The sequence below is a fragment of the Bufo gargarizans genome, chromosome 11 (assembly GCF_014858855.1).
Source record: "Bufo gargarizans isolate SCDJY-AF-19 chromosome 11, ASM1485885v1, whole genome shotgun sequence".
Lineage (NCBI taxonomy): Eukaryota > Metazoa > Chordata > Amphibia > Anura > Bufonidae > Bufo > Bufo gargarizans.
This window is the reverse complement of record NC_058090.1, coordinates 71203906-71223887: the sequence shown is the minus strand read 5'-3', so window position 1 is coordinate 71223887 and position 19982 is coordinate 71203906. Positions and strand designations below refer to the sequence as shown.

At 42.1% G+C, this 19982-nt stretch overlaps 1 protein-coding gene across 2 annotated transcripts in view; it reads right to left on the bottom strand.

Moving 5' to 3' along the window:
- The window catches only part of VPS39 (VPS39 subunit of HOPS complex), a 251793-nt gene extending 240056 nt beyond the window's left edge, over positions 1-11737 (bottom strand). For both annotated transcript variants that reach the window (XM_044271213.1, XM_044271214.1), the window contains exon 1: positions 11556-11737. In XM_044271213.1, coding sequence (XP_044127148.1) covers positions 11556-11628 — 73 coding nt within the window. In that variant the 5' untranslated portion in view covers positions 11629-11737. The remainder of the gene's footprint in view (positions 1-11555) is intronic.
- Between the last annotated feature and the right edge of the window lie 8245 nt (positions 11738-19982).

Sequence of the window (19982 nt, the reverse complement as noted above, 5' to 3'; positions counted from 1 at the left end):
AGATATACTACAGGTTGGGCCATTTATATGGATACACCTTAATAAAATGGGAATGGTTGGTGATATTAACTTTGTTTGTGGCACATTAGTATATTGAGGGGGGAAACTTTTCAAGATGGGTGGTGACCATGGCGGCCATTTTGAAGTCGGCTACAGCATATGCTGTGAAGATACGAGGTGTGCAGCACCTGAAACTACGGATACTGGAAGCCTGTGCTAGCATTTCTCCTGCGGTGATGCTATCAGTGTGTGAAGAGTGGGAGAAGAGGGGTGCATTGACAATCCAACACAATGGGCAGCACATTGAACACATTTTATAAGTGGTCAGAAACTTGTAAATAACTCATGAAAGAATAAAGTTACGTTAAAACCAAGCACACCATTGTTTTTCTTGTAAAATTCCCAATAAGTTTGATGTTTCACATGACCCTCTTCCTATTGAGAAAAAATAAAAGTTGGATTCAAAATGGCCAACTTCAAAATGGCCGCCATGGTCAACACCAATCTTGAAAAGTTTCCCCCCTCACATATACTTATGTGCCACAAACAGGAAGTTAACTGCCACTAACAGGCCGAACTGGATGGACAAATGTCTTTTTTCGGCCTTATGTACTATGTTACTATGTAACCATTCCCATTTTATTAAGGTGTATCCATATAAATGGCCCACCCTGTATATTGGTATTCAGGTTAACTTGCCATTTTGGCATTTTGCAATAATTAAGGGGGGGGGGGGTTGGGTTGCAGTTTGGGCACTTGGTCTCTAAAAGGATCACCATCACTGCCCTAAGCAATCTGCAGTCCTTAATTAATTTTAATATCCCCTATCATTCAGACAGGGCAGAATCTGCCATGAAGGGAGGTGAGCATGGAGGCTTGTTCTATTGATGAGAGTGAGAAGAAAATGGAATGTACACATTGAGATCCGTCATAGGGTCTCAATAGCTGAGGAAAACACTTCAGTTTTGTCCCCATTCATTGTCAATGGGGACAAAACTAAACTGAACGAAACGGAATGTACCAGAATTCATTCCGTTCTGTTTGGTTGCACTCCCATGACTCACACAAAAGAGCAGCAAGCAGCGTTTTTGAGGGCGTCCTGGGATGCGGAGCAAGACAGATCAGTCACGAATCACAATGCAAGTCAATGGGGACGGATCCATTTTCTTGGACACAATAGAAAACGGGTCTGTCCCTGATTGACTTTCAATGGTGTTCATGACGGATCTGCCATGGCTATTTTATAGATAAAACAACCGGATCCATTCTTAACCCCTTCTGACTATTACGGATCCATTCTTAACCCCTTCTGATCCATTCTTAACCCCTATTACGTCATGGAAGCCACTGCGTTCCCGCAATTTGACGGAATAGTCACTGGTAGCCAGACCCCTGCTGTATCAGCCGGCATCGCTGTAAAAAGCGATGACGGTGGATTAACCCCTTCTATGCCGCGGTTGGCGCTGACCTCGACATAGAAGGGGTTTGTGTCGGGTGAGGGAGCGCATCGAGTCACCACACTGCTGTGGCAGGGACTTGATGTGTCAGAAGGCAGCCCAATGTCATGCAGAGGCTGCCCAATGCCTTGCACGGTATCTGGACCTGCACAGTATCCAGCCTCAGGGGTCTCCTAGGCAACCTGTTAGTGTATTACTCAGTGTAATACACTAACAGGCAAGCATTACAATACAGATGTATTGTAATTAGAGGTGGGACAAATCCAATTTTTTTCGAATACGAATCAGATAGCCTCAATAGTGTCACTGGGCATGCGCCGAGCCCAGTGATGTAATCAGAGCGCTGTTGCCTCAGGCACCGTAGAATCGCACATGCGCAGGCAGTCGGCGAAACTGCTGCTGCGCGAGATTTCATGGGCAAGAAAGGATGAAGCAAGGTTCATCTATTGAATAAATTAAATGTATTAGCGGAGCGGGTGGTGCCGTGCGGCTCGGCTGTGAGAGGAAATTTATTTATAAGGAGGCGTGCTGGGCTTGAATCAAAGGCGGGCTGGGCACTACATGGGGGGCGTTACTGGGCTCTAGAGGAGAGGAATAACGCCCCTCCGGGCACCTTGAAGGTTCATTAGCATATCTGGAGAAAAAAAAACGCTTTTTTATCTAAATGACAATATGAATAAAATAAAGAAGACCCTTGCTGGAATAAAAGTAGTTTACTGAACATTGCAATGGTAACACCCGTGCCGCCTGCTTAATTCATAAAATGGGCGGCGCAGGCACGTGACGTAGTGAGTTACACGCCGCCCCGCCCGTCCTGCCTCTTCCCTGCTACAGAACTTAATGTTGTTATGTTAGTAATACAGATGGATTATTATATCTAAAAAATGCAGGTTAGATCATAAGATTATACTATAGTGAGTGGAGGGGGTGCCTCAGAATACAGGGACTGCAGCAGTCCCCGCTGTCATGGGTTCGTCGGATTCAAATTGAGTAAATGAGGTCAGGATTCGAGTCCACGAATCCAACAAGATTCGAGGGATTCATGGAGTCGACGGATTCGTCATCTCAGCTCTAATTGTAATGCATTGCAGAGGGGATCAGACCCCCAAAAGTGAACGTCAGAAATAAAGTAAAGAAAAAAAAAAGTGTTTTTAATAAAATAACGTTTTTAACTAAAAAGAAAAAAGAGAAAAGAAAAAAAAATAAAAATAAAAAAAAACGCCCCTGTATTGGCATCCTGGGCATAAAAGGGGGTAAGAGACGTTTATGAGATATTCCCTTTCCAGATGCAAAGGCAGCTACTAAAGACACCAATCTCCCAAACTGGAAACCATATGAATGCTTCATACAGCCGAATAGGAAAAACCATATGAAAGGTTTACACTCCTAGCAGATGACCTGCAACAGCATACAATAAATCCCCCCCCAAGAACAAGACAAGGCGTCGTGTTGAGGGTCAAGCAGTGGACAGCCAGAACTGTGTGTTTATTGTTCTTATATACACATTCTTACACATTAGCACCACCCACAGGGTTTTGTAAAACAACCAGTAACCACGTACAATACACTCAGACACTCCCACACAAAATCCTCCTCCCTGCTTGTGATACAAATACCTTACACAATGGGTTCATGTAATTATCACAGGCAGGAGAATACACAGTTTTACACCAAGTCTTATGTCCTGGAGATAATTGGGAAGTAATCCAATTTATCTCCAAAGGCAGAAGCAAAACTCCATTAGCTACATGGTAGCAAAAGACAATAAAAATACATAAAAATATTTAACTGTGCAGCTATTGCATAAAACATAGACATTTAACATATCCCCCAGATAGCTCAGGTCTGAGCGCATATTATTAGGTGAATGGCACTCAGACTAAACGAATACAGTAGAATCGCCAAGGATCCAAAGTCTTTCACATAGTCTTTCGTTATCCGAATGGGCTCCATGGCATAGCTATCTGGGGTATCACTGTGCAAATAGGGCAAGTACCAAATTACCCAGCTTTCATGTCTTTGCAGGGGAAAATCAAGCGTTTCAACATGGGGCCATAGTCTAAAGGAAGCAAGCGGGCAACCAGGCTTCTCCAATGCAATGTGGCAAGATTGGTCTCACCACAGCCCCTTTCACATATTAGGTATCGCCGCATCCGTAATGACCAGCTCTATAAATATATCACATGATCCACCCTTTCCGATAAACACCATAAAAAAATAAAATAAACAGTGTAAAAAAATAAAGGCATTTTTGTCACCTTACATCACAAAAAGTGCAACACCAAGCGATCAAAAAGGCGTATGTCCTACAAAATGGTATCAATAAAACAGTCACCTCATCCCGCAAAAAATTAGCCTCTACCTAAGACAATCGCCCAAAAAATATAACAAAATGTAGCTCTCAGAACATGGAGACACTAAAACGTCATTTTTTTGTTTCAAAACAGCTATTATTGTGCTAAAGTGAAAAAAAATAAAAATAAAAAAATTATATATATATATATATATATATATATATATACACACACACACACACACACATATTAGGTATCACCACATGCATAACAACCAGTTCTATAAAAATATCACCGTAAAAAATAAAAACATTTTTGTCACCTTACGTCACAAAAATTGCAACACCAAGCGATCAAAAAGGCATATACCACCTAAAATAGTACCAATCCAACCGTCAACTCATCAAGCAAAAAAAGGGGATCCTACCTAAGACAATCGGTCAAAAAATAAAAAAACAATAGCTCTCAGACTAAAACATAATTGTTTTGGTTTCAAAAATGCTATTATAGTGTAAAAATTGAATAAATAAGAAAAAGTAAACAGATTAGGTATTCCCACGTCCGTAATGATCTGCTCTATAAAAAAAGTCACATGACCTAATCCCTCAGGTAAACCCTGTAAAAATAAATAAATAAAAACTGCACCAAAACAACCAATTTTTTGGTCACCTTGCCCCATAAAGTGTAATAATTAATGATCAAAAATTCATATGTACCCAAAAATTGTACCAATAAAAACTTCAATTCTTCCTGCAAAAAACGAGCCCCTGCACAAAAATAGGGCGTTCGGAAAATGGAATGGAATAAAAAAACTGAATTTGTTTTTAAAAATGCTTTATTATGTAAAACTGAAACAAACAAACATAGGAAGTAGACATATTTGATATCATTGCGTCTAACAACCTGCTCTATAAAAATAACGCATGATCTAACCTGTCACATGAATGTTGTTAAAAATAAAAGCGGTGCAAAAACATACATTTTTTGGTTACCTTGCCTCACAAAAAACTTAATATAGAGCAGTTAAAAATCATATGTACCCCAAAATAGTACCAACAAAACTGGCACCGTATCCCGTAGTTTCCAAAATGTGGACACTTTTTTGAGTATCTACTGTAGGGCTGCATCAGGTGGGCTTCAAGTGGGACATGGCATCCAGTTTAGCTAAATCTGCCTTCCAAAAACCATATGGTATTCCTTTCCTTCTACGCCCTGCCGTGTGCCCATACAGCAGGTTACGACCACATGTTGGGTGTTTCTTTAAACCGCAGAAACAAGGTAATAAATATTGAGTTTTGTTTGGTTGTTAACTCTTACTTTGCTACTGGAAAAAATGGATTATAATGTAACATCTGCCCAAAAAGTGAGATTCTGAAATTTCATCTCCATTTTCCATTAATTCTTGTGGGAAACGTAAAGGGTTAAAGTTTGTAAAATCAGTTTTGAATACCTTGAGGGGTGTAGTTTCTAAAATGGGTTCATTTTTGGGTGGTTTCTATCATGTAAGCCCCACAAAGTGACTTCAGACCTGAACTGGTCCTTAAAAAGTGGGTTTTGGAAATTGCTTCTAAACTTCTAAGCCTTCTAACGTCCCAAAATAATAAAATGTATTTTTTAAAATGATCCAAACAGGAATTAGACATGTAGGAAATGTAAAGTAATAACTATTATATGAGGTATATCTATTATAAAAGTAGAGAAATAGAAATTAGGAAATTTGGGAATTTAAAAAAAAAAAGTAAAATTTGGGATTTTTTCACAAATAAGGTGAAATATATAGACTCAAATTTATGACCATGAAGCACAATGTGTCACGAGAAAACAATCTCAGAATGGCTTGGATAAGTAATGTGTTCCAAAGCTATTACCACATAAAGTGACACGTCAGATTTGCAAAAAATGGCCTGGTCAGGAAGGTGAAAACTGGGGTAGAAGGGGTTAACTGATGCAGATGGTTGTATTATCACGGCAGAACCGTTTTTGCTGAGCCCTGCCGGATCCAGCAAAAACACTAGTGTGAAAGTAGCCCAAGTTCTAAATAAAGACTATTTTAGAAAGTTGTTTATCCCTGTCATGACCTAAATAAAGGCTTTTTTTTATTTATAGAAAGTTGCTTAACCCTTTCATGACCAAGCATATACTGAGTGTTTATGACCGGGGTAAAATTTCACCTTTTGGAATCTGAGCCTATCTCAAAATGTTATGTCTTTTTTATTTATTTTTTTAAAGCTTCTTTCGCGATTCTATCGTCCAGCAGGCCGTTTCGGCATAGAATGTCGAGAATCGACCGGATAAAAACAACTGAGCGCAGAGGTCTCTGTCCAGTCGACTCTCTGCATATTTGCCGGGTTGCGAACGGATCTCCACTAGACCTCATTATAGTTAATGGGGCTAGCAGGCATTCTAGTAGTATCATGCAATGCCGATTCCGGAGAACTCCGGCAGGCTGTTTTCTGCCGGAAAGCTGTGCCACAAATGTGTAACTATCCTAAGGCTACTTTCACACTCGCGTTTGGTGCGGATCAGTCATGGATCTGCACAGACTGATCCGTTCAGATAATACAACTGTCTGCATCCATTCAGAACGGATCCGTTTTTATTATCTTTAACATAGCCAAGACGGATTCGTCTTGAACACCATTGAAAGTCAGTGGAGGACGGATCCGTTTTCTATTGTGTCATATTGGCAAACGGATGCATTCTGAGTGGATCCATTTCCATTCAGAACGCATTAGGGCAAAACTGATCCGTTTTGGACCGCTTATGAGAGTCCTGAACGGATCTCACAAACGGAAAGCCAAAATGCTACTGTGAAAGTACCCTAAGGCCTCTTTCACACTACAGTATGGTGAATTCAGTGTTTTGCGTTCCGTTTTTCACGGATCCGTTGTTCCGTTTTTTGCTTCCGTTGTGGTTCCGTTTCCGTTCCGTTTTTCCGTATGGCATATACAGTATACAGTAATTACATAGAAAAAATTGGGCTGGGCATAACATTTTCAATTGATGGTTCCGCAAAAAACGGAACGGATACGGAAGACATACGGATGCATTTCCGTATGTGTTCAGTTTTTTTTGCGGACCCATTGACTTGAATGGAGCCACGGACTGTGATTTGCGGCCAAATATAGGACATGTTCTATCTTTTCAACGGAACGGAAAAACGGAAATACGGAAACGGAATGCATACGGAACACATTCCGTTTTTTTGCGGAACCATTGAAATGAATGGTTCCGTATACGGACCGTATACGGAACGCAAAAAACGGACTGCAAAACGGAAAAAAAAAACGGTAGTGTGAAAGAGGCCTAAGAGTCATAAAATTGGAGTGGTTTTCAACTGATTTTGTAGGTCTATTTCTGGGGAAAAAATACCGTTTTTTCATTCTACACTGAACAAAAATATAAACCCAACACTTTCGGTTTTGCTCCCATTTTGCATGAGCTGACCTCAAAGATCTGAAACATTTTCTGCATACACAAAAGACCCATTACTCTCAAATATGGTTCACAAATCTGTCTAAATCTGTGTTAGTGAGCACTTCTCCTTTGCCGAGATAATCCATCCCACCTCACAGGTGTGGCATATCAAGGTGTTGCGTTTATATCTTGTTTAGTGTATTTTAAGATTTTCAATAAATAAGCTTTTTCAATATATTATATTTACCCAATGAATTAATCCGGCAAATATCCCGCACAGTATGATGCCAAATATGTGTACACAGCCAGACAACATGGTTGGACGCATGTGGAGAATCTTACATGCAGCTTCTGTACATGGATGATAGTCACCCAATACAGAAATTTTTGGGTAAAGGTGCAAGTGTGAATATGGCATGTGAGAACAGACAAAAATTGGTGACTGGAGGGTAATTATAATATGTCTGGTGAAATAGATATTCTGCATAACAAGAATGTACCCGACACCCAAGCAAAACTAATGTGTGTCATGCAGGATGTCCGAAACTGGTCAGCGGGTTTGGTGAGGTGTTTTTTTGCTTTTAGTTTTTTTTTACCCTTTTCTGCATTTATTTGTTGTTACTATGGGGGGCACAGGTTAGCAAGGAACACATTATCTATGTGTTCCCTTTTGTCCCCATATATAGATCACTGATAACAGTGATCTAATGGTAACAGCTCATGGCAGCCGAACCATTACATCATATTCTTGACGTCAGCAATGTTGTCCTGTATACCGGACATGACTGCAGCAGCCTATCACTGACATCAGTGGTATATGGCACATGACCCCTGAGGCCAGTGACTGGCTGCTGCGGTTATGTGCAGTTAGTATAAAGCCACATTTCGGTGCAGCCAAACAAACACAGCCTGGTGGGGAAGTTCAGAGCAGTAAAGCTGAAACTGGCAGAGCAAAAGGGAACTATTCTCATCGCCAAGAGAACAGAGTAATCCAGAGTAGATGGAAGACTAAACATGTTTGGGAGCACCATAGTCAGAAGTGTTCTGGTTCTGAACTCAGACAGCACCCGAACTGGTAATCCTGGGGTGTCTAACCACTGACCCCAGAAAATTCCTTTTAAGGTAGACTCCATACCCCATTCATTCTGGAAAGAAATTCCCGATCAGTAGGAGGATCAGGAGTAATCCAACTGGCTGAAATAGATTTATGCGCCGGAGATAGTATTCTCTGGAGGTCCAACTCAACATTCTCATCCATATTATCTAAATCCAGAATCCTTAGCAGGTATATCCACAGAGAACCTCTTTAACCTATTCCCGAGGTATTCCCGAGCGTGACTCAGGGTTAATTTTCGCTCCCAGTCAACATTGCAGAGTCTCCTCACCTTCTGCCGGCGATCGGGCGATGTCCTCCACTGTGATCGCCGGCGAGAGCGCATTTGACTTCCTGGTTCCATTCCCTGCGAGCAGCAGCTGTGCATGGGAGCGGAACTGGGCGGGAAATTCCAAAAAATAGTGACACACACACAGAAAATAGGTTATACATTGTAATCTGAGAGGATTACACTGTATAACCTCAGATCTGACATTTGATGACTGTACAGTCCTCTTGCCTGTCATTTTACTGTCATTTGTGGCCATAAAATAAATTTACAACATGGCATCAAAAAAGCGCAACTTTACTACAAAAGCGCTTTTGGAATTGTCGTCTGACACTGATCTGGCAAGTGACAACGGCGATGATCCTGCGCCTGACCTCAGCCATGTGCGCACTTGGTGCCCTATTGACTGCAATACGGACCAGGTATTGCCCCTAAGATTCCTCTTCACTGGATCACCTGGGATGAAGGTAGATGTTGAGTGTGACAACCCTCTGGCATACCTGCAATTATTCCTCACTGAGGAGGTAATTGAAAGAATTGTCACGGAGACAAATCACTACCAAGAGCAGCAATCCGCTACGCAGCATGCCACGTTTTCCAGAAGCAGAAAGTGGGAACCGGTGACCAAAGAGGACATGTGGCAGTTTCTGGGACTCATCATTTTTCAGGGGGTGATGGGGAAACCGCTCCAGAAATGGTACTGGGCCACCAATAAGTTACTGGACACTCAATTTTTGGGCATTGTGATGTCAGAATACCGGTTTTCCCTCATCATGAAGTATTTCCACTTCACGAATAATGAAAAATCTGCATCCTGCACCCAAACTAAAAAAAAATCTGGGAGGTATGGCAAATTATTGTGACCAATTTCCAGCGGACCTACGTGCCAGAAAGGGACGTCAGCATAGATGAAAGTTTGATGGCCTACAAGGGACGCCTAAGCTGGATACAGTACATTGCATCCAAAAGAGCGCGGTTTGGCATCAAATCCTACATGCTGTGCGAGTCATCCACTGGGTACATCTGGAATTCGGTCATTTACACTGGTGAAGGCACGAAGTTCAACCCCAGGTACAGCGGCTATGGGATGGCCACATCATCTGTCCTTACATTGCTGGAGCCATTGCTGAACCAGGGATATTGTGTGACCACGGACAATTTCTACACGTCTCTGGAACTGTATGAGGTTTTGCTACAAAACAAGACTAATGCATATGGTACCGTTAGGCCTAACCGACGTGACATGCCATCTATGTTTGCCCAAAAAAAACTCAAAACCGGAGAAATGTTTGCCTGGCAGAAGGGTAAGATGATGGCAATGCGATGGCGAGACAAGAAAGACGTGTGTCTCATGAGTACTGTGCACAATACCCCTAATCGTCCACACAAAAGGTGGGAAAGATGTGCTGAAGCCGCAAGTCGTGATAGACTATAATAACACCATGGGAGGTGTCGTCAGAGCCGATCAGGCGATGACATTTTATCCGGCAATGCGCAAACAACAAAAAAAAAAAATATTATAAGATCTTCAGGCACCTTCTGGAACAATGCCTTTGGAATGCATATATCCTGCACAGAGCAAAGAGTTCATTCTGACTTTATATGGAAGGTGGTTGAGCGGATTTTGGTCAACCACCAGACGCCATCAGTAGCTGTGAACAGACCTGGACGTCGTGCTGTTGACGTTGTCCACCCAGAACGCCTGACTGGTCATCACTTTATCGACTTCATCCCGCCAAACACAAAAAAGGCAGCACCTACCAGGATGCTCAAAGAGAGATGGCAATGGAAAGAAAGTCCGAAACAAACCAGGTTCCATTGTCCTGATTGTGACATCGGACTTTGTGCAGTCCCATGTATCACACTCAGGATGTTTATTGAACGTTCTGTGTTTGACAAATTTCATTATTTTTATTACATTATTAAATAAAATTATATTATTTATTAATTATAATTCATGATTTTGTGTTTGAAAATTTATCACATCTGGGATGTCTACTAAAGTCTTGTTTGGTCAGGTTTAAGTAAGTAATTACTAAGAATTGCAAGCCTACAATACATAACACCAAATTTCATGCCCTCAGCAGGACGGGTTTTCATGGACCGTGGTCCGTGAAAATCCATGTATGTATGAATGAGGCCTTACTGACATCCTTGCTATCTCAGGCTGTGGAGCAGCTAGAGATATTAGCTAGGTCTTTTTTTCCAATGCTGACAATCTATGCCTCTTAGATTCCCAAGCTGTTAGAAATGGGTGATGTACATGCTGTAACTAGTGCTGTAACAGCCACAAATAATCCATGCAAGCGTCACAGCCGCAGCATGTTGCATGACAACCCCATTGAAATACACTATATGAAAGGTCACCATATAGCCATATCCTTTGGTGTTGCACGACTTTTCTGCGGCTTGTTGTCACCGTGTAGGCACACACTTATTCTAACGATACGGCTACATGTGTCATGTGACACAAAGCGGTATGGTTTCATGGCGACATATGTCATATGACATGAATGTTGTGCGACATTTCATATAATGTATTTCAATGGTGTCAAAATGTGACATTCTACAACAGTCACCCAAAAAAAAAAAAAGAAAAAAAAAAAGAGGGATGTTGTCGTATTGCAACACCACTGAAAAACTTTACATGACACAAGTCGCTGTGCACCTTATACCCCTGATCTACGTCAAAGTAAGATATCCAGACATCCCTGGCAAAGAAAGGGTTAGATACCAGGTACCCCTGTGTGTGATCCAAGTAGGCAGCTAACCGGGGGAGCCACAGTCTTCAAGAATGAAGGAGACAGTCCCAGGCATGCTAGAATGATGGGAGTTGTTATTCATCACTAGATGTCCCAGCTCAAAGACGTGACAGCAGACATGGACATCCTATCCCACTGACAGTTCACAGAGGCTGCCGTCCAATGCCTCCACCCCTGGTGATGTCAGTGTAGCTTACGGTAGGTACCAGCCTGTAACAATGCCAGCCAGTGCCCAGCACTTACCCCAGGCTGCCAGGCAATCTATCTGCAGCGGCAGCTTCTCCAGGATCAGCACCTGCTCAAAGGCGTCATGCATGGCTGTACTGGGCTGCCAGCCCGGGTGACTATGTCCGACACAGGACGGCACAGCCAACGACGAGGAAGGCCTTCCCCGGTACGGAGAATAGCGGCAGCTACTTCCGGGTCCTAGGCCACGCCCACATGGAGGCCGTTCCTACACGCTGAATGGTGCTATGTCACCAGCAATAGGAACTTATTCATTTCGATTGGCATGAGTGGTGAAAATCACAATCCAGTAAGTCACTGTGAAACATGCATACTAGCAATAATCACTTTAAGGAATTATTATTATTTTTCTAGAGAAGACATACCTATGTATAATGACCACACCTGTCATTATTCAAGTAGCGTGTCACCTGAGTGTACCCCAAAAATAATTTCCACCAGGGGCGTGACAAATAATCATGGGGGCCCCATAGCAAAACTTGGGATGGGCCATATAATGCTGTCTTAATAGTGTAATGATGCACACAGTGATGTCACAGTACACCAGTAATACACACAGTGATGTCACAGTACACCAGTAATGCACACAAGTGTTGTCACAGTATACCAGTAATACACACAGTGATGTCACAGTACACCAGTAATGCACACAGTGATGTCACAGTACACCAGTAATGCACACAGTGATGTCACAGTACATCAGTAATCCACACAAGTGTTGTCACAGTACACCAGTAATGCACACAGTGATGTCACAGTACACCAGTAATGCACACAGTGATGTCACAGTACACCAGTAATGCACACAGTGATGTCACAGTACACCAGTAATGCACACAGTGATGTCACAGTACATCAGTAATCCACACAAGTGTTGTCACAGTACACCAGTAATCCACACAGTGATGTCACAGTACACCAGTAATCCACACAGTGATGTCACAGTACATCAGTAATCCACACAAGTGTTGTCACAGTACACCAGTAATGCACACAGTGATGTCACAGTACACCAGTAATGCACACAGTGATGTCACAGTACACCAGTAATACACACAGTGATGTCACAGTACATCAGTAATCCACACAAGTGTTGTCACAGTACACCAGTAATACACATAGTGATGTCACAGTACACCAGTAATACACATAGTGATGTCACAGTACACCAGTAATGCACACAGTGATGTCACAGTACACCAGTAATGCACACAGTGATGTCACAGTACATCAGTAATCCACACAAGTGTTGTCACAGTACACCAGTAATGCACACAGTGATGTCACAGTACACCAGTAATGCACATGTGATGTCACACCAGAGGCAGTGAAATTACAGTACAAGAATTAGGATGGTGCTGTCTTAATAGTGATATCATATTACAGAGAGAATGCACAGAGTGACATCACAATTAGTGTTGAGCAAATCGAACTCCACGAAGTGGAATTCGATCTGAATTTCAAGGAAATTTCCATTTGCCTCAAAGCCAAATTTCCTCATGCTTTGTGGTAACATAGTAGTAACATAGTACATAAGGCCGAAAAAAGACATTTGTCCATCCAGTTCGGCCTGTCATCCTGCAGGTTGATCCAGAGGAAGGCAAAAAAAACCTGTGAGGTAGAAGCCAATTTTCCTCACTTTAAGGGGAATAAAAATTCCTTCCCGACTCCAATCAGGCAATCAGAATAACTCCCTGGATCAACGACCCCTCTCTAGTAGCTATAGCCTGTAATATTATTACGCTCCAGAAATACATCCAGGCCCCTCTTGAATTCCTTATTGTACTCACCATCACCACCTCCTCCTCAGGCAGAGAGCTCCATAGTCTCACTGCTCTTACCATAAAGAATCCTCTTCTAAGTTTGTGTACAAACCTTCTTTCCTCCAGACGCAGAGGATGTCCCCTCGTCACAGTCACAGTCCTGGGGATAAATAGCTGATGGGATAGATCTCTGTACTGACCCTTGATATATGTATACATAGTAATTAGATCTCCTCAGTCGTCTTTTTACTAAAGTGAATAACCCTAATTTTGATAATCTTTCAGGGTACTGTAGTTGCCCCATTCCAGTTATTACTTTAGTTGCCCTCCTCTGGACCCTCTCCAGCTCTGCTATGTCTGCTTTGTTCACTGGAGCCCAAAACTGTACACAGTACTCCATGTGTGGTCTGACTAATGATTTGTAAAGTGGTAGGACTATGTTCTCATCACGAGGCATCTATGCCCCTTTTGATGCAACCCATTATCTTATTGGCCTTGGCAGCAGCTGCCTGACACTGTTTTTTGCAGCTTAGTTTGCTGTTTATTAAAATTCCTAGATCCTTTTCCATGTCAGTGTTACCGAGTGTTTTACCATTTAGTATGTACGGGTGACTTGCATTTTCCCTTCCCATGTGCATAACTTTACATTTATCAGTGTTAAACCCCATCTGCCACTTATCTGCCCAAGCCTCCAATCTATCCAGATCCCTCTGTAGTAGTATGCTGCCCTCTTCAGTGTAAATTACTTTACACAGTTTAGTGTCATCTGCGAAAATTGATACTTTACTATGCAAGCCTTCTACAAGATCATTAATAAATATATTGAAGAGAATAGGGCCCAATACTGACCCCTGAGGTACCCCACTAGTGACAGTGACCCAATCTGAGTGTGTACCATTAATAACCACCCTCTGTTTTCTATCACTGAGCCAGTTACTTACCCACATACAGATGTTTTCTCCCAGTCCGAGTATTCTCATTTTATATACTAACCTTTTATGTGGTACAGTGTCAAATGCTTTGGAGAAGTCCAGATACACGGCATCCATTGATTCGCCGCTGTCAAGTCTAGAACTTACCTCCTCATAGAAACTGATTAAATTAGTTTGACATGATCGATCCCTCACGAAGCCATGCTGATATGGCGTTATTTGCTTATTTCCGTTGAGATGCTCTAAGAAAGCATCTCTCAGAAAACCTTCAAACTCTTTACCCACAACAGATGTTAAACTTACCGGCCTATAGTTTCCAGACTCTGTTTTTGGACCCTTTTTGAATATTGTCACCACATTTGCCATGCGCCAATCCTGTGGGACATTCCATGTCAGTAGAGAATCTATAAGGGTCTGGCTATGACATTACTTAATCGCCAGGACCGGGGTGTATGCCATCTGGTCCTGGCGATTTGTCTATTTTAATCTTTTTAAGTCGCTGTTGTACTTTTTCCTGGGTCAGACGGGACACTTTTAATGGGGAATTTATTTTTGCATTCTGCATGTCATCTGACAGTTTATTTTCCTCAGTGAATACATTGGAGAAAAAAATATTTAACAGCTTTGCTTTCTCCTCATCGCTCTCTGCGACTTCCCCCTCATTACTCTTTAAAGGGTCGACACCTTCAGATTTATACTTTTTAACATTTATAGCATATCGAATTTCCCTGAATGGCGGTAAAAAATAAACAAACATACTTACGGTACCTCATCCGTTTGAGCGTGAAGAGACGGCCACCGCCATCTTGATTGAAGATCTCACACAAAATCCCCGTCCGCAGTGACGTATGATATCACCACGCCGGCCGAAATTATGACATGGCCCGCACAAGCTTTCACTCTAGATCTTCAATCAAGATGGCGGCGGCTGGCTCTTCGCAATCAAATGGATGAGGGTAAGTATGATTTCATTAATTTTTTTAAATTTATTTTACACTGTATTATTACAGATGCCGTGATCAGCTATGAACAATCGCCGCTCCCTATCATTGTACAAGTTTTTTGTAAAATTCAGGAAAAGCAGCCGAATCTAATTTTTTAATACTTCATCACTAATCACAATAGTGAGATAATACATAAAGGGGGAGATTTATCAAAACTGGTGTAAAGGAAGCCTGGCTTAGTGGCCCCTAGCAACCAATCAGATTCCACCTTTCTTTTTTCAGAGCTCCTTTGGAAAATGAAAAGATGGAATCTGATTGGTTGCTATGGACAACTAAGCCAGGTTTTCTTTACACCAGATTTGATAAATCCCCCCCAATGTGTTGTCACAGAAGTAGGATAATGCACACAGTTATGTCACAGTACACAAGCACAGCAGCATGGCATTTCTCCTTTTCAGGAGTTTTCAGGAGTAACTCCACTCTCCTGTAGTGTTGTGCCTAGCATATGGTAAGGTATACTTACTTCCATAGCCTGAGATCAACATAAAGGGCATTACACTAGGGAGTGCCCCCTTCTAATCCTCTCTTTTACCATGTACAATGCGACACTGTGGGTAATGCAGTGGTCACAGCACAGAACTTTTACAGACAATAGTGTCCCCTTCCAATGTCCATAGTCATTACCTTCAGTCTGAGTTGAGATGGGCCCCCTAATTGTTGGGCTTCATACCAGCTGATATGCTTGCTCTCCTGGCAATTACGGCCATAGTTGCCACTCCTTCATACCCCTTAATAGTATCAGCAGAGCAAGCCAATAAATTATAGCTGGGCAATAAAATCTCGCTCAGACCTTTATGTTTGCAAGTTGTGTGTATGTGTGGGTTAGGGGCACTTACAGTAACGTTGCCTTGTGCAGCATCTTTGGACAAAAAATAGACAGCACTCCATTAGAAGATTGGATAAAATCTTCCATTTTTATTAAAAGGGTTTTCCGAGTCTTTTCTACTGATGACCTAGCCTCTATCCTTTTCCATTAAAGGAGTTATGCCCTGATGGATGTAAATAGTGAAGACCAGACATCATGTTGCACATACCATTACCATTGTAACAAAGCTAGAACCAGCCCTGTACCTCACATGGATCCAGAGATCTCCAAATTTTTCTCTAATTGCTTTGCTAGATTATCTTAGCCTGACTGTTCATGAGGTGTGTCCTTTCTGCTGCAGCTCTCTCCCTGTAAACTGCCACAGCGAACATACAGTGACATGCAAAAGTTTAGGCACTCCTGGTAAAAATTGGGGTTACTGTGAACAGTTAAGCAGGTTGAAGATGAAATGATCTCCAAAGGGCATCAAATAAAGATGACAAAGATAAAGATTCCTTTTGTATTTTAAGCAAAAATATTTTTTTTATTTTCATCTTATATATTCAAAATAAAAATAACATGAAAAGGGTCCGAAGCTAAACTTTGGGTACCCTGCATGGTTAGTACCTATTAGTTCCCCCTTTGGCAAGTATCACAGCTTGTAAGTGCTTTTTATGGACAGACAAGGGATTTTCATCTATTTGTTTCACACTTGCGTTATTAATTCAGTTTTTTTTAGATCTGGCTGAGGATCTCAAAACTGGAATTAAAGGGGTTGTCCGGGTTCAGAGCTGAACCCGGACATACCCTTATTTTCACCCCGGCAGCCCTCCTGAGCCTGGCATCGGAGCATCTCATGCTCCGATGCGCTCCCGTGCCCTGCGCTAGATCGCGCAGGGCACAGGCTCTTGTGTTTTCAATAACACACTGCCGGGCGGTAACTTCCGCCCAGCAGTGTGTTCGGTGACGTCACCGGCTCTGAGGGGCGGGCTTTAGCTCTGCCCTAGCCGTTTTACTGGCTAGGGCAGAGCCAAATCCCGCCCATCAGTGCCGGTGACGTCACCGGGCTGCCTGTCAGCCCCATAGAGAGCCCGGTATGTCACCGGAACTCAGAAAAATGCCTTTGCCCTGCGCGATTTAGCGCAGGGCAAAGGAGAGCATCGGAGCATGAACTGCTCCGATGCTCATGTCAGGGGGGCTGCCGGGGTGAAAATGGAGGGATGTCCAGGTTCAGCTCTGAACCTGGACAACCCCTTTAACTGGATCTGTTTTGATTTTGCACATCAGGATGAATCCGTTCCGTTAAGATTCAGTTGTGTGAAATCAAAACGGAACAAACCGGATGAGTCACTAATAAATACATTGAAAGTCAATGGGGGACAAATAGGCTTAAAAAAAAAACGGATCTGTCACCATTGACTTACATTGTTTTTAGTGAGGGATCTGGTTTGTTCTGTTTCGATGATTGGACACGAAACCGCAGCTTGCTGACAGAACAGAAGGCATCCTGCTTTCCATTCAGAATGCATGAGGAGTAAACGGAATGTTTTTTTTCTGGTTTTTAGATCCTCTGCTGGGATGCCTCAGCAGTGAATATGATGTGATCATATCTGTCCTGTCAGTCAAAGTGCAGAGGGTGCGGCAGTTGCAAAGAGAGCTGAGCCTCTAGGTGTAACGGACACACCTTCATTGCTCCTAGAGTCTCATTAGCATATATTAAAACATCATTTCTTAGCAATGTGGGCACATATGAACATTATAAGCATAGGCATCGTAAACAGAGGCAAAACGGAGAGTTTAAAAGGGCTCATATCCTATTCCCCTACACACAGAGACAAGTAGATATTGCTACCCCGGTAAGTACTACTCAAACCAAATAGACTGTACTTTGTGTGGAAAGAGCACCGTATTCCATCTAATAGAGCGGTCTTCTTCCTATGATGCAGAGACTTTTTACTGCACTAAACTTGCCACGAGACTTTCTCTTTAACCTGAAATACTGCACTACTGGGGGCCCTATTACATAACTCCCCACTTCATCAAGGTACTTTATTTCATATTCCTTTTATAACTCTTTCTTATACCATAATCAATATTGACTCTGGGTGCATTTTTTGAACATAAATAGGAGAGATATAAGAAAAAGATATTCCATCCACTATTTGTTTAGCATCCTTCAATACATCATTACTCTAGGGATATTGCAATATCATATCATACATACATACAGATTTTATATCCCATTCAATATTTAAACCCGTAGGCTGTAATGTACCCATGGTATAAATCCACTTTGCTTCCATTTTATTTATCTATTTTACAGGGTCTCCCCCTCTCCATTTTTTATGTATGTTTTGGAGTATCCGTGTAAACTTAAATAACCTTTATTTTAATGTTTCCCCCCTTCCCCTGCTGCCCTCTTCGTTTTTCTGCCGGCAGGCGCAGCGGTGGAAGGGTGCGGGGAGTGCGAGCGGGCGGTGCTTGGGGGGGTGGGCAGGCATGCGATCATCCGCCAGCCCGCTCTCTCAGGATAGCCGAGCGGTTTGCAGAGTGTCAGCACATTGCTGACACTCTGCTTGAAACGCCTGACATCTGTGCTGGCTCAGATGTCAGGCGTTTAACCCCTTCCATGCCGCGGTCCGTAGGGACTGCTGTATGGAAGAGGTTAAAAGGTAGGGAGCTCCCTCCCTCTCCCATCGGGGGCTGCTGTGCCTTTTCAGCCCCTGATGGGAGAGGGAAGGGGCCCCCCTCCCTCCACATCACCCACTGCTCTGCTGTGGCAGCGAGTGATGGCTAAAGGCAGAAGTCTAATCAGACTTTGTAAAGTGAAAATACAGTACAGTACACTATATAGTGTACTGTACTTTATTATACAGACATCAGACCCACTGGATCTTCAAGAACCAAGTGGGTCTGGGTAAAAAAAAAGTAAAAAAAAAAAGTAAAAATCAAAAAACACATTTATCACTGATTAAAAATGAAAAAAATAAAATTCCCTACACATGTTTGATATCACCGCGTCCGTAACGACCTGATCTATAAAACGGTCATGTTACTTTAACCACACTGGTGAAGCCATAAAAAATAAAAATAAAAAACTATGATGAAATTGAAATTTTGCCCACCTTACTTCCCAAAAAAAGGTAATAAAAGTGATAAAAAAAAGTTGTTTGTATGCCAAAATAGTACCAATCAAACCGTCACCTCATCCCAATCAAACCGTCACCTCATGAGACCCTACCTAAGATAATCGCCCAAAAACTGAAAAAACTATGGCTCTCAGAATATGGAGACACTAAAAGATGATTATAATTTTTTTGTTTCAGAAATGAAATCATTGTGTAAAACTTACATAAATAAAAAAAATAGTATACATATTAGGTATCGCCGCGTCCGTGACAACCTGCTCTATAAAATATTACATGAAAAAAAAAATATATTACATGATCTAACCTGTCAGAAAAATGTTGTAAATAACAAAAAATAAAAACAGTGCCAAAACTGCTATTTCTTGTTACCTTGCCCCGCAAAAAGTGTAATATAGAGCAATCATATGTACCCTAAACAATACTGCCACCCTATCCCGTAGTTTCTAGCGCCTGTTTCGGTTGCCGGTCGGTTCAGAGATCGAGGGGGCTGCAGATAAAGATCGAAAGAAACAACCTCCTGAAAAACAGTGTTTTTAAACCAATCTCTACTTGTGAACATTCAGCACGGGCCCAAACCTGTATGTTTATGCTTTTATAATATAGGGAGTGTGGACCTACTCCCTCCTTTTGGGACCTCAGCTTTAGTAGCACTATGAATAACACACAAAATGTTTTTTTCTGTTTGAAAGCCCCTTTTTTCTGTTTATTAGTGGAAAAAGAAAAGAACAATTTGCTGCTCAGCCGTGCAGTTATCGATTCTATAGCCCTTTT